The 20,611-nt window shown below is 39.3% G+C and overlaps 2 protein-coding genes and 2 long non-coding RNA genes across 14 annotated transcripts; 2 read left to right on the top strand and 2 right to left on the bottom strand.

Annotated features, from left to right (window-relative positions):
• Nucleotides 1–29: 29 nt before the first annotated feature.
• On the top strand, nucleotides 30–922 carry LOC134194053 (uncharacterized). The gene is made up of 2 exons (XR_009972139.1): nucleotides 30–312; nucleotides 386–922. It is a non-coding gene; the product is annotated as an uncharacterized LOC134194053 (long non-coding RNA).
• On the bottom strand, nucleotides 773–5,125 carry LOC134194052 (uncharacterized). 2 transcript variants are annotated; one of them, XM_062662954.1, is made up of 9 exons: nucleotides 4,997–5,125; nucleotides 2,748–4,083; nucleotides 2,522–2,689; nucleotides 2,264–2,459; nucleotides 2,047–2,193; nucleotides 1,904–1,987; nucleotides 1,531–1,833; nucleotides 1,371–1,443; nucleotides 773–1,278 (listed from the first exon to the last, which is right to left on the bottom strand). In XM_062662954.1, exons 2-9 carry the CDS (start codon nucleotides 3,421–3,423, stop codon nucleotides 922–924), a joined length of 2,004 nt encoding a protein of 667 aa, XP_062518938.1. In that variant the 5' UTR covers nucleotides 3,424–4,083; nucleotides 4,997–5,125; the 3' UTR covers nucleotides 773–921. The 2 variants fall into 2 exon arrangements, with proteins under 2 accessions (XP_062518938.1, XP_062518937.1); XM_062662953.1 differs by lacking the exon at nucleotides 4,997–5,125 and adding an exon at nucleotides 4,183–4,254.
• A 5,622-nt stretch (nucleotides 5,126–10,747) lies between these two features.
• Nucleotides 10,748–14,614, top strand: LOC134194212 (uncharacterized). Of its 2 annotated transcripts, XR_009972166.1 has the most exons (8): nucleotides 10,748–11,286; nucleotides 11,355–11,473; nucleotides 11,604–11,701; nucleotides 12,346–12,500; nucleotides 12,832–12,951; nucleotides 13,528–13,623; nucleotides 13,688–13,773; nucleotides 14,348–14,614. It is a non-coding gene; the product is annotated as an uncharacterized LOC134194212 (long non-coding RNA). The 2 variants fall into 2 exon arrangements; XR_009972167.1 differs by lacking the exon at nucleotides 12,346–12,500.
• Nucleotides 14,615–16,558: 1,944 nt separating this feature from the next.
• On the bottom strand, nucleotides 16,559–19,778 carry LOC134194179 (uncharacterized). 9 transcript variants are annotated; one of them, XM_062663096.1, is made up of 9 exons: nucleotides 18,860–19,749; nucleotides 18,634–18,801; nucleotides 18,376–18,571; nucleotides 18,161–18,307; nucleotides 17,829–18,100; nucleotides 17,613–17,710; nucleotides 17,335–17,556; nucleotides 17,175–17,247; nucleotides 16,559–17,071 (listed from the first exon to the last, which is right to left on the bottom strand). In XM_062663096.1, exons 1-5 carry the CDS (start codon nucleotides 19,545–19,547, stop codon nucleotides 18,055–18,057), a joined length of 1,245 nt encoding a protein of 414 aa, XP_062519080.1. In that variant the 5' UTR covers nucleotides 19,548–19,749; the 3' UTR covers nucleotides 16,559–17,071; nucleotides 17,175–17,247; nucleotides 17,335–17,556; nucleotides 17,613–17,710; nucleotides 17,829–18,054. The 9 variants fall into 9 exon arrangements, with proteins under 9 accessions (XP_062519080.1, XP_062519074.1, XP_062519081.1 ...); XM_062663090.1 differs by having other exon boundaries at nucleotides 17,335–18,100; nucleotides 18,860–19,658; nucleotides 19,721–19,778; XM_062663097.1 differs by having other exon boundaries at nucleotides 17,335–17,707; nucleotides 18,017–18,100; nucleotides 18,860–19,750.
• Nucleotides 19,779–20,611: the final 833 nt, after the last annotated feature.

Raw genomic sequence — 20,611 nt, 5'->3', positions numbered from 1 at the left:
TTTCTTGCATTGTGGGTGCATGGCTTCTGGTCCTTCACAGCGGTCTGGGAGAGCATCGAAAGCGCCGAAACGTTTCGACTTTATCGATCCCGACATTTTCCTCATTTTGGGAGATGAAGAAGCTGGCGTCGAGAGTCTGAGCGTGCTTGATTGTCGAGATAACGACCCGGAGATGGATGAGAGCACATTCACTAGTGTGCACAGCTTGCTTTTGTACTCTAGCTCATCACGTGAACGGGGCTTGCTTGATTCTCTGACTTTGCGTTTGCTCAGCTATGATGCAGAGCTTGTGTGAATGGACTGTATTAGAATGTAAGTGTACTGTAGCTTTACTGGACTCTAGAGTCAAACAGTGTATTTGTATACAACTTTGGCTTTTGTCTAGATATTACAGCATGCCCCCTATTATGAGGGCATGCTTACACAGAGCTGTAATGAAGAGTCAAGGATGACGGACTTTGATAGTTGAAGAGCCTATGCTCTTTCTTGCGTGGACAATTTAATCTCACTTGTTATCTGATGGTTTCGGTAATTTTTTGTTTGCTTCTCCAGAATGTCTGCAATTGTGCAGTTGTCAGTAGGTACTCCTTTCTCCACAGACCTGTTACTTGCTTAATTGTGATGAGTGGCATATGGTGTACCGTTATCCGGTATCTAGTTGTACATGGGATAGATTGCATTGATAGATTGCATTTTGGGAGGTGGCTATAATGTGGCATTTGTACAACTTGGTGTGGACTGTGCTGCATGTGAAGCCACGTTGTTGTAAATGTTTATTGTCTCTAAAGCTAAGTAAACAGATACTCTTCCAGCAGTTTGAATCTGGAAAGATGCAAACAAAAAGCTAGGCAGTTTCATGGTTAATTTGAAACAGAATATTAATGTAGGCATGGCAGCTGGAATCTATTTCAAACCTAGAAGTTACAAAATGTCATCGACAGAACCTTCCTTGACTTCTTCGGGACATTGTATTTGGACTTTATCGAATAGAACACAAAGAATATTCTTCTTTTTGTCTTCTCTGACTTCTTTGAAGGCCAAGGCAACGGCCTCGCCGTGAGTCAAGATGTCATCTATCACCACTTTCAGGTTGAATGGTCCACTGAATCTTTCTCTGCGTTCGACAACATTGCCTTCTTTGTTGTACAAAGGCGGTGATTGGAGATCACCTCTAATAACGCACGTCTTTTCTTGTGGGATGTACTGGACTTCAGGTATTGGCGTCATTCGATCCATGATAATGGCAACACTGTGCGGAGTTGAAATGACATCATATGGCTGACAAAAGAGAGCTCAATTACATTTATAACACACAGAAACAACAACAACAACAACAACAAAGTTTTTGTAGATATAACAACTTTGCATACTGGATTATGTGTTTGTTCCACTGACATTCGTAGACCTCTTGAACCATCATATCCTGCTCCAGGCAACATCATTCTATGCAAGAGAGAGCAGTTACAATAACTGGCTATGATAAATACTCAGCATCCTCGCGGTTATCACTTTTACGTAAATTTTTCTTACATTCCTGGCATGATTACTTCTGGTTTTGCTGTTTTTCCTGGTTGTGTGAAATCATAGTACCACGGTTGCTCAAATCCAATATAAGCCTTGCCATTTTTCACGTGGAGTCTTGCAGTGGGTGGATTTTGGAAGTAACTCCTCAGCATATTGTTGGCAACATCGACCATAGTCGAAACCGGCTCTACCTTGCTTTCACTGGCAATGCCTCTTAACCACGATTTAATCATATCAAACACTTGAATGTTGTGCTTAACTGTAGCTCTGTAGAAGTCAGTATTCTTCACAGATTCCTTAGTTCTGGTTCTAGATTTGCCCAATGAACAAGCAGGACTTTTGTCAAAACATATCAGTCACTGACATGTTATGTTGTTACCTTTCAGCTTCTGTTAGAGACCGTCCAATGAAGACATGTCTGATGCCCACCATTAGTCCTGGAACACCTTCAGTGTAGTAGAACCTGTCAGATATCATATTATGTACTTTATTTATATTTCAGAGCATGCAACCAGTTGTTACTTCTGATTTCTGTCGTAGTCCACCCATTTTCCCTCGTAGTTTTGTTCAATCTGACCTCTGAATGCCTTCTTACATTCCTCTAGGTTTCCATAGGAAGAGAAATTGTGAATCACAATGAGATCGGGAAACTTCTCTTCAGGAATTCTTCTGTATTTTGTAAACACAACACAGAACTTTCTAGAATTCAAATCTGCAAGGTGGCACTGTGTTTAAATACTCTGATATCCCGCTAGCTGCCGCGTAGTCTCTCTTGAAGGTGTGCATTGCCTTGCGGACGTGCTCGAGGTAAAGCTGATCCGTCAGAGTGATGTTGTTCATGACGACAACGACGGCTGTTGCCAGATTCAGCGCGAGCTCCTCGATAAACCTATCAACGTATTTCTTGTAGTAGACAGCACTTCGGTCTTGCCCAACTTGAGTTTAATAAATAACATACTTCTATGCCGGTCAATTTTATAAAGAGTAAATTAGTTACCTCGAACGGGTGCGTCGAAACCTGCTATATCTAGGAGTGTGAATCGTGAAAGAATGTTTCCATGTCCCGTTTTCATGCTGATGCCAGTCGTTCGGTATCCGGCTCCTTCAGGCAAGTTGGTTTTTCCGATACGATTTAGGACGTACGTTTTTCCTTTATTGTACAGACCTACAAGAAAAAACTAGTGGAAACACACGCTTGGCGGTTACAAGCTTGCATTTAGTACCGACAACAGCGATAAAGATGGTAGCCCCCTTCTGTGAATCGTATTGTAAATGCAGAGGTTCGCCTACCATGGTTGCCGTATCTTCTGTCGACGGAACCCAGTCACTGGTGTTGAGAGGTTTTATCGGGTTGCATGTAAGGTTAGAGCTAAGGTCGTTGTCGCCATTCCAAGTATTGACGCTTGCTGCTGGGCCGGCGCTCGACACTAACGACGTCAGGGAACGACTGTCACTTTTCAGCTTCCATGCCTTCAATTCTTGATGGAGACTGTGGGCTACAACTGCTGCTCCTGTCAATTCTTTGTCAGTGTCGTCGTTGGAACTGGTTTGTGAAATCTCGGTCGAACTTTCGGTTTCGCGTTCAGTGGATTTCTCGTTCATCTCCTGCGTTTGACAAGTGGAGAGGGGTTCCGCGTCGACATCCTCCGACTGTTTGCTCGACGTCGGATTCCCGTCTGTACGTGCAGAAGCGTCTTCTGTCCGTTTGGAGTGTTGGTTGGCCATGCCATCTACGTAGTTCTTCGGTTGTGATGACGCGGGTTGAGCCTGTGGTAAGTGCCTCAATATTTCGGGACATTTTACTTCCCAACCGGGATTTCCGTTTGTCAGCTGTTCGAACGTCTCGATGTCGACAACGAGGTCATAGTCAGAAGACACGTCAGCACGAGGATTGGCCATTCCTCTAGTCCAGTTTGAGCGTCAGAATTTTTGTTACCTTTTGTCGCTCTTTCAAGCAGTAAATGAATTGCAGATGCAAAGATTTGCTGTTATCTAGATAGTTCTAGTCTAGCATAAAATTTGCATGTGGGATGCCTCATCGAAACTGCGGAAGTGTTTGTCCTTTGATTTCATCTCCCTTTTGACTTTGGGAAGGTGGGAGAGGTCTGGGACCTTGCCTCCTGCAAAGAAAAAAGGGGCTAAAAATGACAGGACATGGTAATTTACTTAGATTTTATCAATCTAGAAGATTCGATAAATAAGAAACTCTACAGCAAATCATTCAGCACTTTTATCTAGATCATGTATTTTCTTGTATTTGTACTGCAACGATATTTGCTCGACTTGCAGAATAGTTGAGTAGAGCATTCACACGTCATATTTTTGTTGGTTCTGCATGCTGCACGTGACTTGTTTGTTGGACAAAATGGCTGAACTGTGCATGACTAGGCAAAAGCTATGATAATTCCCAGGCTGTGCCAAGTTTGCTCATTTTTCACTCATTTTTGACTCTTGATCATTCAACTGTTCTCTGTTTGACTTGGACTGCGGGAGAGGTGATCTCCCACCATTCTCGCGTCGAAAGCGGTGGGTACATCCTGAAAGGGGAGGAGCTGCACACTGAAACAACATACAGACATTCATGAGACAGCAGAATTTCAATTTTGTCAAATTTAGACAAGAACCATAACAAATCGTTGAACACGTTTATATGCGCACGTTTTCTTCTGTAGCGACCAAATTTGTTCCCCTTGCACCTAGCTGTCGTCTAGAATTTCCAGAAATAACCGGCTTCAAAAATTACTTTCGCATCTATTCATGTGAGCGTACGTGAAAGCTCCTTTTCAGTTAAACAACTCAACGTGCATATGCAGCAGTTTTGAGGCAGTATAAACTGTTAGTTGCGTCATCACTAATGCACGAATGTTTGGGTGTTGGCTGAAACGGGAATCATCATGCTGCGTTGTGGGTTAGTCTGCTTTCAGTGAAAGCGCAAACAAGTGCATTCCTTACATATTTACGATGCAACTGTGAATACTATTCTACTGTCTAGCTAGGTAGAAGTAGAACTGTTGCACGTGACTTACTTGGATAGATCTAGTTAACGTCTGGCTCAGAGGAGTTTCAACTTCACTGTTCACATTTACCCCTTTCAAACATCCAGACTGTTAAGTATCTGTTATTGAGATTCTGTGGGACTTGACATGTCAGGCCAGTGCTTGCGTTTTGGTTTTAGGAGATTGCCTGACTCAAAACAGGCGGCTCCCTATCTAGGGGGTCGATCAAAATTATGGACAATTTGGCGAGCGCCGCGCCGCTTCACTACAAAGCGCACGCTTTTCTGAAGCCCCTCCTCTTCTCCAAAGCGTACGCAATATTGTTAACTATTAGCTTGACTTGTACCCAGTTCTCTCCTCCCGTGCACTCAATGAACAAACGATGATGTGCTAAAACACGTGGAGTGCGCGCGAGGAGAGGACCCGGGAGGAATCTAAGCTTAACCATGGTTCCATCTAATAAACGGTTGACATACGGTCTCCTACGCTTCTGCATTGATACAGTTCTTCTTCCATTACAGTTGACCCGCTCAAATGATGGCAGCTTTGAGGTTACCGGTCATTCAAAGTGGACAAAGACGAAAGCACTGAGAAAGTCGTGGTAGAGACAGTTGGGCTCTTTATGAACGGCTGATGTTCTAGAGAGCAGGCTGCCACGCCACGTTATTGCAAATCCCGTATGTGTGGCAACAGGCAGTAGTGGTGGCCAGTACTACACATCAGACTTTTCAGTATTCTGACCTCCGCCGCAAAGAAGTTCGACGGCGACTACTTCTGGTCATTGTATTAGTTATTAGATATATTATATATTTATATAACATTACCTGTAAGACTTCTAGATTCATTCGCAACTTCTATGAGTACCTTTTCAAATTTTTGCCATCTAGGTCTTTATCAGACTGACCGCGATCTGTCCAGAGAAACCATGCAGGAGCAAGTCTTAGTGTGACGCTTGTACTGGTGTCAGTAAATGCCACTATTTACACACACACACACACACACACACACACACACACACACACACACACACACACACACACACACACACACACACACACACAGACAAGACACGTCTCAACACAGAGTCGTCAGTTCATGCTGCAGCATGGTTACGGGCCATTCCAAACGTTAAGTTAGGCCTATCCATGGCTCCGCATAAATTTACAGTTGCTCTGAAGCTATGGCTTGGAATTCCGATTATTTCTCCTTCACAATCAATACGTTGTTCCTGTGGGCGTGTAATTGATTGCTTTGGCGACCATCTTCTTGGATGTGGTCACGGTTCTTTACGTTCTAAACGCCACGAAGCACTGAGGGACATCATATATCACGCATTACTGGTGGATAACGAAGGCGCTCAGCTCGAGCAGCGTTGTGGTCCAGACAGCAATAGCCGCCCTGGAGATATCTTTCATCCAGATTTCGCTGATGGACGACCAGGTTATTTCGACGTTTCGATAAGAAACACCATGCAGCCGGCGTACGTCGCTAAATCCGCCATTTCTGCTGGAGCCGCTGCAATGGCTGGTGAAGAAGAGAAAGACCATCGACACGACAGCGAAGTTAATGCGGCAGGAGGTTACTTCTACCCAATAATAGTGGAGTCTTTTGGTTCGTAGACGTCTTCCAGTCTTGCCAAGTTGAAGGTTATCGCGTCCAAGACCACAGCAAAGAGCAGAATAAGCTTTAGTAGGGCAGTCAGTAACTTACTGCAACAGCTTTCAGTTCGCTTATTTCAGTTTAACGCACGTATGATTTGCACTAGTTTGCGATTTGACACTGAGTTTGACTTTTGGGATTTGCCAACTTTGGCAGGGGACCGGTAGTTGTTATCTTCAATAAGAATATACTATACAAATATATATATATATATATATATATATATATATATATATATATATATATATATATATATATATATATATATATATATACTGTATATATACTGTATATATATTGTATAACATGCTGTATAATATAATGTATAATATACTGTATGTATACTGTATAATATGCTGTATAATATACTGTATATACTGTATAATATTCTGTATAATATACTGTATATATACTGTATAATATACTGTATATATACTGTATAATATATAATATACTGTATAATATACTGTATAATATACTGTATATATGCTATATAATATACTGTATAATATACTGTATATATACTGTATATATACTGTATAATATACTGTATAATATGCTGTATATATACTGTATAATCTACTGTATAATATATTGTGTAATATACTGTATAATATACTGTATATATGCTGTATAATATACAGTATAATATACAGTATAATATACTGTATAAAATACTGTATAATATACTGTTTATATATATATACTATATAATATTAGTATATGCTGTCTAATATACTGTATAATATACTGTATGTATGCTGTATAATATACTGTATATAAACTGTATAATGTGCTGTATAATATATTGTATATATACTGTATACATACTGTATAATATACTGTATAATATACTGTATAATATGCTGTATAATATACTGTATAATATACTGTATAATATACTGTATAATATACTGTATAATATACTGTGTGTGTGTGTGTGTGTGTGTGTGTGTGTGTGTGTGTGTGTGTGTGTGTGTGTGTGTGTGTGTGTGTGTGTGTGTGTGTGTGTGTGTGTGTGTGTGTGTGTGTGTGTACTGTATATTATCATTATATGCTGTATAATATACTGTATAATATACTGTATGATATACTGTGTACATGCTGTATAATATACTGTATTATAGTAAAGTAATTATAATGAACAGTGCGCGAGGAAGTTAATTTTCACAAAATGACATGCATGTTGTTTGCTACTCAAGCTATTAATCTAATTTAATAACAAATTTTATGGGTTTATTTGGTACTAAGAATAGCACATACTAGCTACGTATAAGCGTAGCTAGTACTAGTGTATTCATATATTGTTTTACAGACACCCGACGAGTAGGTTGGTATATTAGCATCTGTCTTGATTGATGTTAAATGTACACACAAAGGAATGTTATCTCTTCAAACCTCAGGTCCTGCATGAATACTGTAATGGTACATTGAAGATAGACGTTCGCAAATATTTGGCGTATTCGTTGAATTGACATAAGCAGCTTCAGACTCCCATCAAACGGTTTCATATATTATATTTCAGACTATGACACAAATTTAATGGCATAGTTACCTTTTGACTAATTCTGTATTCCAATTTATTCCAGCACTAAATTCAGATCTTCTTTAATTAATTAAGTTGGTGATGTTGACAAATTTATCTAGAGTAATTAAACCGCTTGCAATGGTGACTATTGTCATAGTCCCGGCCCAATAGGTTAGACAGTGTTTCACATGGGACAGTCCGATTCCTCCGCTCGTCAAGTATATAGTCAAAACAAACCTACTTCTAAAAAACAACAAAGATTAGCAGATTCTTTCCGAAAGAGCTGCGAATCCTTGTGTAGGGGACGTGCACCGCCTTTTCTCTTAGCCAGAAACTGAGTACAGTCTATGACAATGGAGAACACATGTTCATTCCCATAGAACCAGAAATAAATTAATACAACAGGACTCATTTGGCTAAAATCCCTATGCAAAATATATACAGTATCTTATACAGTATATATAATATATAGTATATTATACAGTACACACACACACACACACACACACACACACACACACACACACACACACACACACACACACACACACACACACACACACACACACACACACACACACACAGTATATATATATATATATATATATATATATATATATATATATATATATATATATATATATATATATATATATATATATATATATATATATGTATATATATACAGTATATATACAGTATATTATACAGTATATATACAGTCTATATACAGTCTATATACAGTATATTATACAGTATATTTTACAGTATATATACAGTATATTATACAGTATATATACAGTATATTATACAGTATATTATACAGTATATATACAGTATATATACAGTATATATAGAATATTACACAGTATATACAGTATATTATACAGTATATTATACAGTATAATATACCGTATATATACAGTATATTATACAGTATATTATACAGTATATTATACAGTATATTATACAGTATATATACAGTATATATACAGTATATATAGAATATTACACAGTATATACAGTATATTATACAGTATATTATACAGTATAATATACCGTATATATACAGTATATTATACAGTATATTATACAGTATATTATACAGTATATATATACAGTATATATACAGTATGTTATACAGTATGTTATGCAGTATATTATACAGTATATTATTTAGTATATTATACAGTATATTATACTGTATATATACAGTGATTATACAGCATATATATATATAGTATACTAGGATCCATGGCCCGTCCTTCGTACGGGCAAGATACTGTAGTGTAAAGGTAGGTCTGTGGACACGTCACGTGCATCTTTGTTGCGAGGTCCCGGATATTCTGAATGAATTCGAATCTTGTTCTTCGCGCTTGTTTCGATAGAAATCGACACACTCTCCGTGTAGCGCTTGCTGCAGAAAACGTGTAGGTTGGATTCGGTGCAAATGCAATCAGAATTTGGAGAGAAACGCAAGCGATAGAAGAGTAAGTTTCGTCGGCAAGAGATATTCGATCGCTCGAAGCTTTGCGAAGGACGGCGATGCATAGGGTCTACACGGGACCGGTGCGGGCGTGTGTTCGAATGAACCGGAATGTGTAGCGTTTGCGTCGTCGAGAAATTTTAGGCGGGGGTCGGCCCCTCGAGAGGGGCCCCGGTGCATAATTTTTTTAATTCTTTTACGCAAACCTTCCCCTGTGCGTGCCGAGTGTGCGTGCCGATTTCGGTTGCGAACGGACAAAAGACGTGACCGCCAAACGCGAACATGCACACACACACACAGACAGACAATTTGAGCTTTATATATTAGATTATACAGTATATTACACAGCATATTATACAGTATATTATACGGTATATATACAGCATATTATACAGTATATTATACAGTATATTATACAGTATATTATACAGTATGTTATGCAGTATATTATACAGTATATTATTATAACATACATACTATTAAAATATATATACAACTAGACAGATACGTATGTATGCATGCATGTATGTATATGTATGTATGTATGTATGTATGTGTAATTTCACACAGAATTAGATTTGCCACTTAGAGTAAACAATTTGATGCATGCATGTACACACTGCATGTCGATGTACAGTTGAATTTAGCTAAGTAATACTAAAACTGACCGAAAATGATTTTAAAAAATAAAATGATTATATTTATTATGGATCACTTTACCTGCCGTCCAATTTACTTGAATTCGAAATGTAGAGAAAGCAGCTAGCTGTAGTTAGACGACGTTCAAAACGGTGAGCCCTCTTGAAAAACTTTCAATTCGCTACACCGTAGTGTTGATAATGTCTGTGGTCGTCACCAATCTTGGTCGAGGCTCATTTTAGTAAATTTACAGCGAACACCGTCGTGTGGTCCCGATATGGGGTCCCGTCTCAATGCAGCCATCACTCGGTGCCGAATTGTGTGTGTATCTGTAAGAAACTGTTGTAACTGTAAGCGATGCGTTCTAAACGTCGTCTTGGTGGGTTTAGTTGTCGCGCGGAACGCCTACCTGCCCACACCCACGCTCACCCTAACTCAGCCCCCAAAAATGGCCCAACCCGGCAGGTGAGTCCAGCAGGGTATGTGTTTCTGTGTAGTCCACACGGTGATGAATGACTAGTCAATTCATGCACTACGATATGGATTGCAGGCATTACGGTTACCGTGAACTCAGTACAGCACGTCTAGTGAACGTCAATGTACCGTTTGCTACATCACAGAAACTCTCTAACAACTGAAGCGAGTCATAGTCTTGTGGACAAAGCTAGAGAAGTATGAGAAAGAAAGACGGACAAGTTTCGTAATTTGCTGTCGTCACTGGGGTTTTCACTCCCAAACCATGGAGTGCTAGTATCGTTATGCCCCTCCATGATGGGCAAGTGGGGTCTTTACCCCATCTGGGCCCACCAACCTGGCAGGTGAGTCCAGCTGGGTACATGTTTCTGTGTAGTCCACATGGCGATCAATGACTGGCCAATTTGATATAGATTGCAGACATTACAGTGACCGTGAACTCGGTTAAGCACGCCTAATGGATGTCAATGACTATCAGGAAAGCGCTATACGTCATTGTCAATGGACCGGGCCGTTTGTCAGACCACAGAAACTCCCCAACGACTGAAAACGAGTCATAGGCTTATGGACAAAGCTAGAGAAATATGATAAAGAAAGACAGACAGACAAGTTGCATAATTTGCTGTTGTCACTGGGGTTTGAACCCCCAACCATGCATTGAGTGGTAGTTATTATTATATTGTATTATTAATCATTATTGTTATCTATTGTTTGGCACTTACACTTATTTATAGTTAAAATTCATTAATAACTTGTATGTGGCAATAGTTTACTGGTTCTTGCGTTGTTGTAGCAATGGTTGTGACGTTCATCGAGAGCTGTGTGGGTTTTTCTTTGCTCAAGACAATTCTCTCACTTTGTATGAGTTTCGACAACTCAGTAGTCGGTCATCTGCATTGCCTCTAATTCAGAGAAATTCATATGTTCATGCGAGAGGACCAAAAGTAGGACAATCGATAACATTGTCTGACATTGATATGGTATAGTAATGACCATAATTGGTTGCGTGTATGTGCATGTATGTAGTGGGTGCCATTGGTTGTTTTAGGGTGGGAGTCGTACCTTTGACACTCGTGATCAGTTGTCGTTGCTAGCATCGATGAAGTGTCGACAATATGTTGAGTTTAAAGTAACAGATGTTGATGATCTGGCTAAGCAGAGACTACTGTAAGATACTCGTGTGGAGAAATTTTATAAATTGCTTTGTATTTTTGTTAATGTATAAATATATATATATATATATATATATATATATGTGATGATATTTATCGTGTTTGAATAGTTGTGATGATTTTAGGCAATAGAATCGCAACAAATATGGAAGTCCAGCAGACAATCTAAGACAGTCGACTGAAGTAGAAAACACTCTTTCTACTTTAATGTCAAGTATTCGATGTACGTTGTAAATTTATTATGATGTCTTTGTGTATATGAAATGTATGATTGTATGCATACTTATCCTATGAAACCTTATTATTTACGTCTGTTGATCATTAATTGTCACGTTTGCATCACAGTAAAATTTGGCTACAATAAAATAGTCTTGTTTGCGCATGTGTTTTCTTGTGCCTTTTGCCTTAGTTGTAATATTAATTAATTGAAGAGTGTTAGACGAGGCTCATATTGTGTAGTAAAGACAGTAGCTTTTTAATCAGTTTTGTTTTATATTTTGGGAGGGTTACTTGAGCGTTTAAATATAATAGATGTCATTGGGTTGGTTTTGCATTTATTTGTCGTAGCTATTAGATTGTTTATTCTGATTGCTGGAACTTGTTTTACAAAAGTGCTGTAAACATTGTTTGTGCGTTTGTGTCTCTGACTACTTGCTTGCTGATGTAGTGGCTTGCTCATGTACTAACGTTACCTGCAATGCTTTCTTGTATTTCATACTATTTTTGTTGTTTTTCTTGTCTCTACTTGTTTAGATTTTCTTTTTTTCTTTTGCATGACTTCTATAATTGTATTGTTATATACAAGTACACTTATAGAGGGCATGGTGGGCATGCATACATATTATTATTTATTTGTATTTTATTTAGCTCAATCGCGGAATCAGATTAAAGCAAGGGCGTGTCATATTAGACTGACCTTGATAAGGCATTTGTTTCATCTCAATCGATCCGAAGACGGTTTAGTTAAATTATCCAAATTTCTACAGACACTCAATATGTATCACATCAGAATTAATGAAGAGGTGAGTGCAAATGACACAATTTTTTATGGTTTGTCTACTCAATCTGTTAGTTAAATGTTTGTCTTCAGACTTGGTACAGTCTAAAGACAAACTCAGCTACATAGGTCAAATTCACAAAGTGGAAAAATTATAGCCCACCTTTGTGAGAGTATGCATGCATTGTAGTATTTTGTATGAGTTTGTACTATACGGCCTTAGTATCTGTTTGTGTTTTAGTAGATTTATGTTTATTCTTTTGCATATACAAAGCAATAAATATTTTAATGTATTCTCTGTTACACACTTGTGTTTCCTATTGTGTTACTTGTAATGGGCTCTTGTTTGTTCATAGGTTGTGAAAAGATTGTGTTTATTGTTGTATGGTAACAGCACGGACTTAGTTGATTACAATGAGCTTCTTTATTGCTGTTTGGGAAAGATGAATGAACGAAGACTCCAGTTAGTTAGAAAGGTTAGAAAATTTTAATCTAATAGATTTATTGATTAATTAATTAAATTTATTTGGGTTTTAATAAATAATTTTGCCTATCAATTATCAGTTGTGACTACCATACGTATGACACATGGAATTAGTTTTTCTGTTTGCATTGTCTGTCTGGGAGGACAAATGATGTGAGAGAAAGGTAGTTGGGCTGTCATTTATAGAACTGTAGATGTCATCGTGCATGATAATTATATTTGCATAGTTATTAGTGTTTATAAAAATCATGATCAATGAGGATTGTATACACAACTATGTTGGAAATACATTGTAAATTATTATAGTCTTGTGAATTATGTGCAAGACTTGTTTCTGTCTAGTGTACTGATTTACATGCATTTTGCAACTTGGAAAAAGCTGCAAAAATATAGCTGACTAGAATGCATAGATTTGTCTTGACTTGGTCTTATTTTATTGTCAAGGTGGATTGAAGTTTACTTTTTACGTGCTTCTTATTCTAAACTTGTAAATTAATTAAGCGTTTACTATATTTCATTTAGGTGTTGTATGATGTTATAATAGTTGTGTTTGTTTTCTTCATTACAGGCTTTTATCAAGATGGATGCACATAAATCAGGTTTTATCTTTCTTAGTGAGATGAAGAAATTTTTGATTTGAGAGGCCACCCTGATGTGTTTAATGGTTCGTGTCTACTTGATTTCTTCTATTACTTTTGGTTATAACTAAAGCTTGATTAATTATGAAGGTTGTCGGACTGAATATGATGTGATTCAGGAGCTTTACTCTGCAGTAGCGGGACCAAAAAAGAAACAGGAGGAGCTTTCAGATGCAGTAAGTAGATGGAAATATGAATATTCTGTTAATTTATCTAGGGCATGGTCACATATCACCTATTGTGTGTAATCGGAAATCAGACTACCAGAGTGAGTGTGTGTGTGTGTGTGTGTGTGTGTGTGTGTGTGTGTGTGTGTGTGTGTGTGTGTGTTTGTGTCGTGTGTGTGTGTGTGTGTGTGTGTGTGTGTGTGTGTGTGTGTGTGTGTGTGTGTGTGTGTGTTTGAGGCGATCGATGCTGCGTGCCTCTACCTGGAATGACAAAGGTTTCTAACAGGCTTTATTTACTTTAATTTGCTTTAAGATTGATGCTAGCGAGTAAATGAGCAGACAAACATTTTTCAGAGTACGCTGTAGTTATCAAAATTTGTATTTGGCTTTGAATTTTAGGTTGTTCTATGTTAGAAAGTATTGAAACTGTCATGTTTGTGCAATATTGAAGTAGTGGTTGTATAGCAGTGATGTGTGTGTCTTGTTGTTGTTGTAACTTGTTGTTATTTTTGCTATTATTATTATTATTATTGTTGTTGTTGCTGTTGGTGTTGTTGATTTTAACAGTCTTATGTTTATTTAGGAGTTTGAAGCATTTTATGAGGGTATCAGCATGAACATTGACGACGACGACACCTTCATTGATGTGATGAAGAGATGTTGGAATGTATAATGATACACATGCAAGCCTAACTAGGTTACACGTTTTAGTACTGCTTATATGCCACAAGTTACAACTATTTGATTGTAGTATTCTGTAGAGCCTTTTACCTTTTACTGTAAAAAAATTTCACTAGTGATTGATAACTGACTACCATTTTCCAGATGAGAAACTAGAAATAATAGTTCGTCAGCCTAGTCTAAGTTGTTTGTCTAGAGTTTGTGCGCATGCGCTGATTAACTAAAACAGACGTTCATTTCGCTGTCTTTGTTTTCTATAAATTGGTATGGTTACTTGCGTTAGTGAATGTAGTATTGCATGTTCTGACTAACTAAATGGCTGTCGGTTTAATTAATACTGAAATGTTGCAGTATATGTACGCACGCACACACGCTCACAGTTCCTTCTACGCTACTCGGTTATGAGCTAACGTCTCATGAACAATGAGTACGTGGATTAATATGTTGTTGACGGGCTCGCAATGGAGAAGCAAGTCCGCAGTTGCGCATATGCACACACACACACACACACACACACACACACACACACACACACACACACACACACACACACGCACGCACGCACACGCACGCACACACACAGCATTGGTCGACACTCACTCATCGCTGGCTGGTCTCCATAGTGTTGAAGCGATCATAATTAACCAAGAATCCATTAATTTTTTGGCTCGATCAGTGGATCAGATTGTTCATTCTTTAGATACCTGCATACTGTTCTAAATCAGCATCATTTGTATATAATTGAAGTTAATTTAATTGGAGTTTGGACATGTATTGGCAGATCTCGATCAGCATGAGCAGAGAGTAATGTGGTGCCCAGAGTTCACATTGGTAAGGTGAGATTGCCACGAGCAGAACGTGCAATGTCTGATGGAGTTGCATGGGATTCATGCAGTCTGACAATGGTGATGCAGCTAGGTGTGTAAACTTGTATTGGCATTTACTGTGTGCTTTGATATGGCAATGATTTTTGTGTGCTAGACCTAGAAAGTGAAATTGCTCTGCTTCTGTTTGTTATGCTGGCTAGGAGAAATAGAATGGAAAGAAGCAATGTTTGACGTGTTTTCAAGGTACATGGATGTACAGTATGTATTAACAGAGTTTGGTGGTCCTAACTAATTAATGAGGCCATCATTTACAAATTAACTTTCATGGTTACTCCTTCAGTTCACTAGCTTAGTATAGTGTTTTTACCAGAACACATATCCTTATCAAAGGGAGAGCTTGTAGTAATGTACTGAAGTGTAGTGTAATAGCTCGTTCACATAAGTACTTATTACTTGGGTCATGCAGTGACTATAAACTATAATTGGGCCAATTAAGCTGCACGCTGCACATGATCAACACCTACAAAATGAGCAAAAGACTGCCTACCTCATCCGTATTTGGAGTGATGAGTTCGAGGCCAACTCTAATAATGCACCATGCAGAAAAAATACAGGATAGCTGAATCAATGCTTGTTTTCGATCCGTAATTGTTGTAGCACGTTCAGTTCTAGCACACAATGAGTGCTAGTGTGTCCAAAGCACACTCACTAGTGTGCACAGCTTGCTTTTGTACTCTAGCTCATCACGTGAACGGGGCTTGCTTGATTCTCTGACTTTGCGTTTGCTCAGCTATGAGCCAGAGCTTATGTGAATGGACTGTGTTATAGTGTAAGTGTACTGTAGCTTTACTGGACTATAGAGTAAAACAGTGTATTTGTATACAACTTTGGCTTTTGTTTATATATTACAGCATGCCCCCTATTATGAGGGCATGCTTACGCAGAGCTGTAATGAAGAGTCAAGGATGACGGACTTTGGTAGTTGAAGAGCCTATGCTGTTTCTTGCGTGGACAATTCAATCTCACCTGTTATCTAATGGTTTCAGTAATTTGCTGTTATGCTTCTCCAGAATGTCTGCAATTGTGCAGTTGTCAGTAGGTACTCCTTTCTCCACAGACCTGTTACTTGCTTAATTGTGATGAATGGCATATGGTGTACCGTTATCCGGTATCTAGTTGTACATGGGATAGATTGCATTGATAGATTGCATTTTGGGAGGTGGCTATAATGTGCCATTTGTACAACTTGGTGTGGACTGTGTTGCATGTGAAGCCACGTTGTTGTAAAAATGTTTATTGTCTCTAAAGCTAAGTAAACAGATAATCTTCCATCAGTTTGAATGTGGAAAGATGCAAACAAAAAAGCTAAGCAGTTTCATGGTTAATTTCAAACAGAATTTTAATGTAGGCATGGCAGCTGGAATCTATTTCAAACCTAGAAGTTACAAAATGTCATCGACAGAACCTTCCTTGACTTCTTCGGGACATTGTATTTGGACTTTATCGAATATAACACAAAGAATATTCCTCATTCTGTCTTCTCTGACTTCTTTGAAGGCCAAGGCAACGGCCTCGCCGTGAGTCAAGATGTCATCCATCACCACTTTCAGGTTGAATGGTCCACTGAATCTTTCTCTGCGTTCGACAACATTGCCTTCTTTGTTGTACAAAGACGGTGATTGCAGATCACCTTTAATGACGCACATCTTTTCTTGTGGGATGTACTGGACTTCAGGTTGTGGCATCATTCGATCCATGATAATGACAACACTGTGTGGAGTTGAAATGACATCATATGGCTGACAAAAGAGAGCTCAATTACATTTATAACACACAGAAACAACAACAACAACAACAACAACAACAACAACAAAGTTTTTGTAGATATAGCAACTTGCATACTGGATTATGTGTTGGTTCCACTGACATTCGTAGACCTCTTGAACCATCATATCCTACTCCAGGCAACATCATTCTATGCAAGAGAGAGCAGTTACAATAACTGGCTATGATAAATGCTCAGCATCCTCGCAGTTATCACTTTTACGTAAATTTTTCTTACATTCCTGGCATGATTACTTCTGGTTTTGCTGTTTTTCCTGGTTGTGTGAAATCATAGTACCACGGTTGCTCAAATCCAATATAAGCCTTGCCGTTTTTCACGTGGAGTCTTGCAGTAGGTGGATTTTGGAAGTAACTCCTCAGCCAGTGGCGTAACTAGGCATGAGGCAGCCGAGGCAGTTGCCTCGGTAAATAAAATGGGTGTGGCGCTGTAAAAATTTTGCTAGATGTATCAGTTAGTAGATAACAGGAAAGATCGGGCATTCTGCACGCGGTTACCGAACAGAAGAAGTCCTCTTTCACCACTGTTCTCGCACTTAGCTTGCGCACGTTCACGGCACGTGAAGCACTTGCCACACACGTGACTGAGAAACCTACTAGAGTAGAGGTTAATTAAATAATTTATATAAACTTGCCTCGGTAAAATTTTAATGCTAGTTACGCCCTTGTCAGCATATTGTTAGCAACATCGACCATAGTCGAAACTGGCTTTACCTTGCTTTCACTGGCAATGCCTCTTAACCACGATTTAATCATATCAAACACTTGAATGTTGTGCTTAATTGTATCTTTGTAGAAGTCAGTATCCTTCACAGGTTCCTTAGCTCTGGTTGTAGATTTGTCCATTGAACAAGCAGTACTTTTGTCAAAACATATCAGTCACTGACATGTTATGTTGTTACCTTTCAGCATCTGTTAGAGACCGTCCAATGAAGACATGTCAGATGCCCACCATTTGTCCTGGAACACCTTCAGTGTAGTAGAACCTGTCAGATATCATATTATGTATTTTTATTTATATTTTAGAGCATGCAACCAGTTGTTACTTCTGCTTTCTGTCGTAGTCCAACCATTTTCCCTCGTAGTTTTCTTCAATCTGACCTCTGAATGCCTTCTTACATTCCTCTAGGTTTCCGTAGGAAGAGAAATTGTGAATCACAATGAGATCGGGAAACTTCTCTTCAGGAATTCTTCTGTATTTTGTAAACACAACACAACTTTCTAGAAATCAAATCTGCAAGGTGGCACTGTGTTTAAATACTCTGATATCCCGCTAGCTGCCGCGTAGTCTATCTTGAAGCTGTGCATTGCCTTGCGGACGTGCTCGAGGTAAAGCTGATCTGTCAGAGTGATGTTGTTCATGACGACAACGACGGCTGTTGCCAGATTAAGCGCGAGCTCCTCGATAAACCTATCAACGTATTTCTTGTAGTAGACAGCGCTTCGGTCTTGCCCAACTTGAGTTTAATAAATAACATACTTCTATGCCGGTCAATTTTATAAAGAGTAAATTAGTTACCTCGAACGGGTGCGTCGAAACCTGCTATATCTAGGAGTGTGAACCGTGAAAGAATGTTTCCATTTCCCGTTTTCATGCTGATGCCAGTCGTTCGGCATCCGGCTCCTTCAGGCAAGTTGGTTTTTCCGATACGATTTAGGACGTACGTTTTTCCTTTATTGTACAGACCTACAAGAAAAAACTAGTGAAGACACACGCTTGGCGGTTACAAGCTTGCATTTAGTACCGACAACAGCGATAAAGATTGTTGCCCCCTTCTGTGAATCGTATTGTAAATGCAGAGGTTCGCCTACCATGGTCGCCGTGTCTTCTGTTGACGAAACCCAGTCACTGGTGTTGAGAGGTTTTATCAGGTTGCATGTAAGGCTAGAGCTAAGGCCGTTTTCGCCATTCCAAGTATTGACGCTTGCTTCTGGGCCGGCGCTCGACACTAACGACGTCAGGGAACGACTGTCACTTTTCAGCTTCCATGCCTTCAATTCTTGATGGAGACTGTGGGCTACAACTGCTGCTCCTGTCAATTCCTTGTCAGTTTCGTCGTTGGAACTGGTTTGTGAAATCTCGGTCGAACTTTCGGTTTTTCGTTCAGTGGATTTCTCGTTCATCTCCTGCGTTTGACAAGTGGAGAGGGGTTCCGCGTCGACATCCTCGGACTGTTTGCTCGACGCCGGATTCCCGTCTGTACGTGCAGAAGCGTCTTCTGTCCGTTTGGAGTGTTGGTTGGCCATACCATCGACATATTTCTTTGGTTGTGATGACGTGGTTTGAGCCTGTCCTAGGCGCCTCAATATTTCAGGACATCGTACTTCCCAACCGGGATTTCCGTTTGTCAGCTGTTCGAACGTCTCGATGTCGACAACGAGGTCGTACTCAGAAGGCACGTCAGCACGACGATCGGCCATTCCTCTAGCCATCACGTATCTCCTACGTATATTACCTTATATGGGCTTAACTCCGCCTCTTTATTACATCTGGTTGTACGTTTCCTGTCTTCCCAAAATGGAGTCTTTCTTTCGCTTGACAAACTATAGTTCATACGAATCGCTAATTAATTTCCTTTCAAATGAGCCTACTTTCAACAGTCTACGTTGTAGCAATCTCGAGATATCGCATTTTCTTTGAAGCCACGCCTATTGTCGTCATATGGGCGAAAACAGCCCACGTGACAGGACGTCGATTGTCTCTGGCCTTTTGAGGTTCGTTGATCAATCGAAATATTTTTAGCCGTTAGACACACCCTTTAGGCGTGTCTACACATACAGACAAAATTTTAGCAGCGCATGCGGCTGCGTCACAATTTTTGGCGATATGTTGCATGGCGGTCTGGTCGTCCTTTGTTCTTCGAAAGCATTTCGCCAAGACTTAGGAGGCAGAAAACGCATTTCAACGTTTCTTGCGTGTGTTTCGCTTTGGACGCATCATTTGAGGTCGATACGACGGAGAACGAGTGAGATATTCCGTTTGTGAAGACAGCGATGACGCGCCATGTTGTAAGTACATCATTTTCATGTCTAAACGTTTCGTTTTTTTTCGATACCTTTTCAGTAAACGTTTCAGTAGCTGTGTTGCAAGTTTGGCCGTTATCCGTTGCTGATAATTTGGGTTATGCCCATAGTAACGGCAAGTTTTCTGTTGCTGTGGCTATGTACCCGTATGTTTTGGTTAGAGAAAGCGATCTAGAACAATCATTCAAATCGTTTTCTAATATTCTATTTGTTTATTAGCTCTCTAGCCGACGATGCGGCGCGCAAGAAAGCAGGTCTTCTTGATGATGAAGACAGCGGCGACTCAATTAGTGTAGCGTAAACAGGAAGTCGACATGAACGTATCGAAGCAATCATCAATAGCTATGAGAATTGTATCATTTGAAAGCGCAATTAACAGGCTTTTTAACTGTGTATGTTTTGTAATTTCTGCTTCTATAATGTGGCTACAGTTGCGAATAATGAGTAAGCGGGTGTAGGTTACGTGCGCACGC

The sequence above is a fragment of the Corticium candelabrum genome, chromosome 18 (genome assembly GCF_963422355.1).
Source record: "Corticium candelabrum chromosome 18, ooCorCand1.1, whole genome shotgun sequence".
In the NCBI taxonomy this organism is placed as follows: domain Eukaryota; kingdom Metazoa; phylum Porifera; class Homoscleromorpha; order Homosclerophorida; family Plakinidae; genus Corticium; species Corticium candelabrum.
Note: the sequence above shows the minus strand (reverse complement) of the source record. Positions and strands in the feature narration are given on the sequence as shown.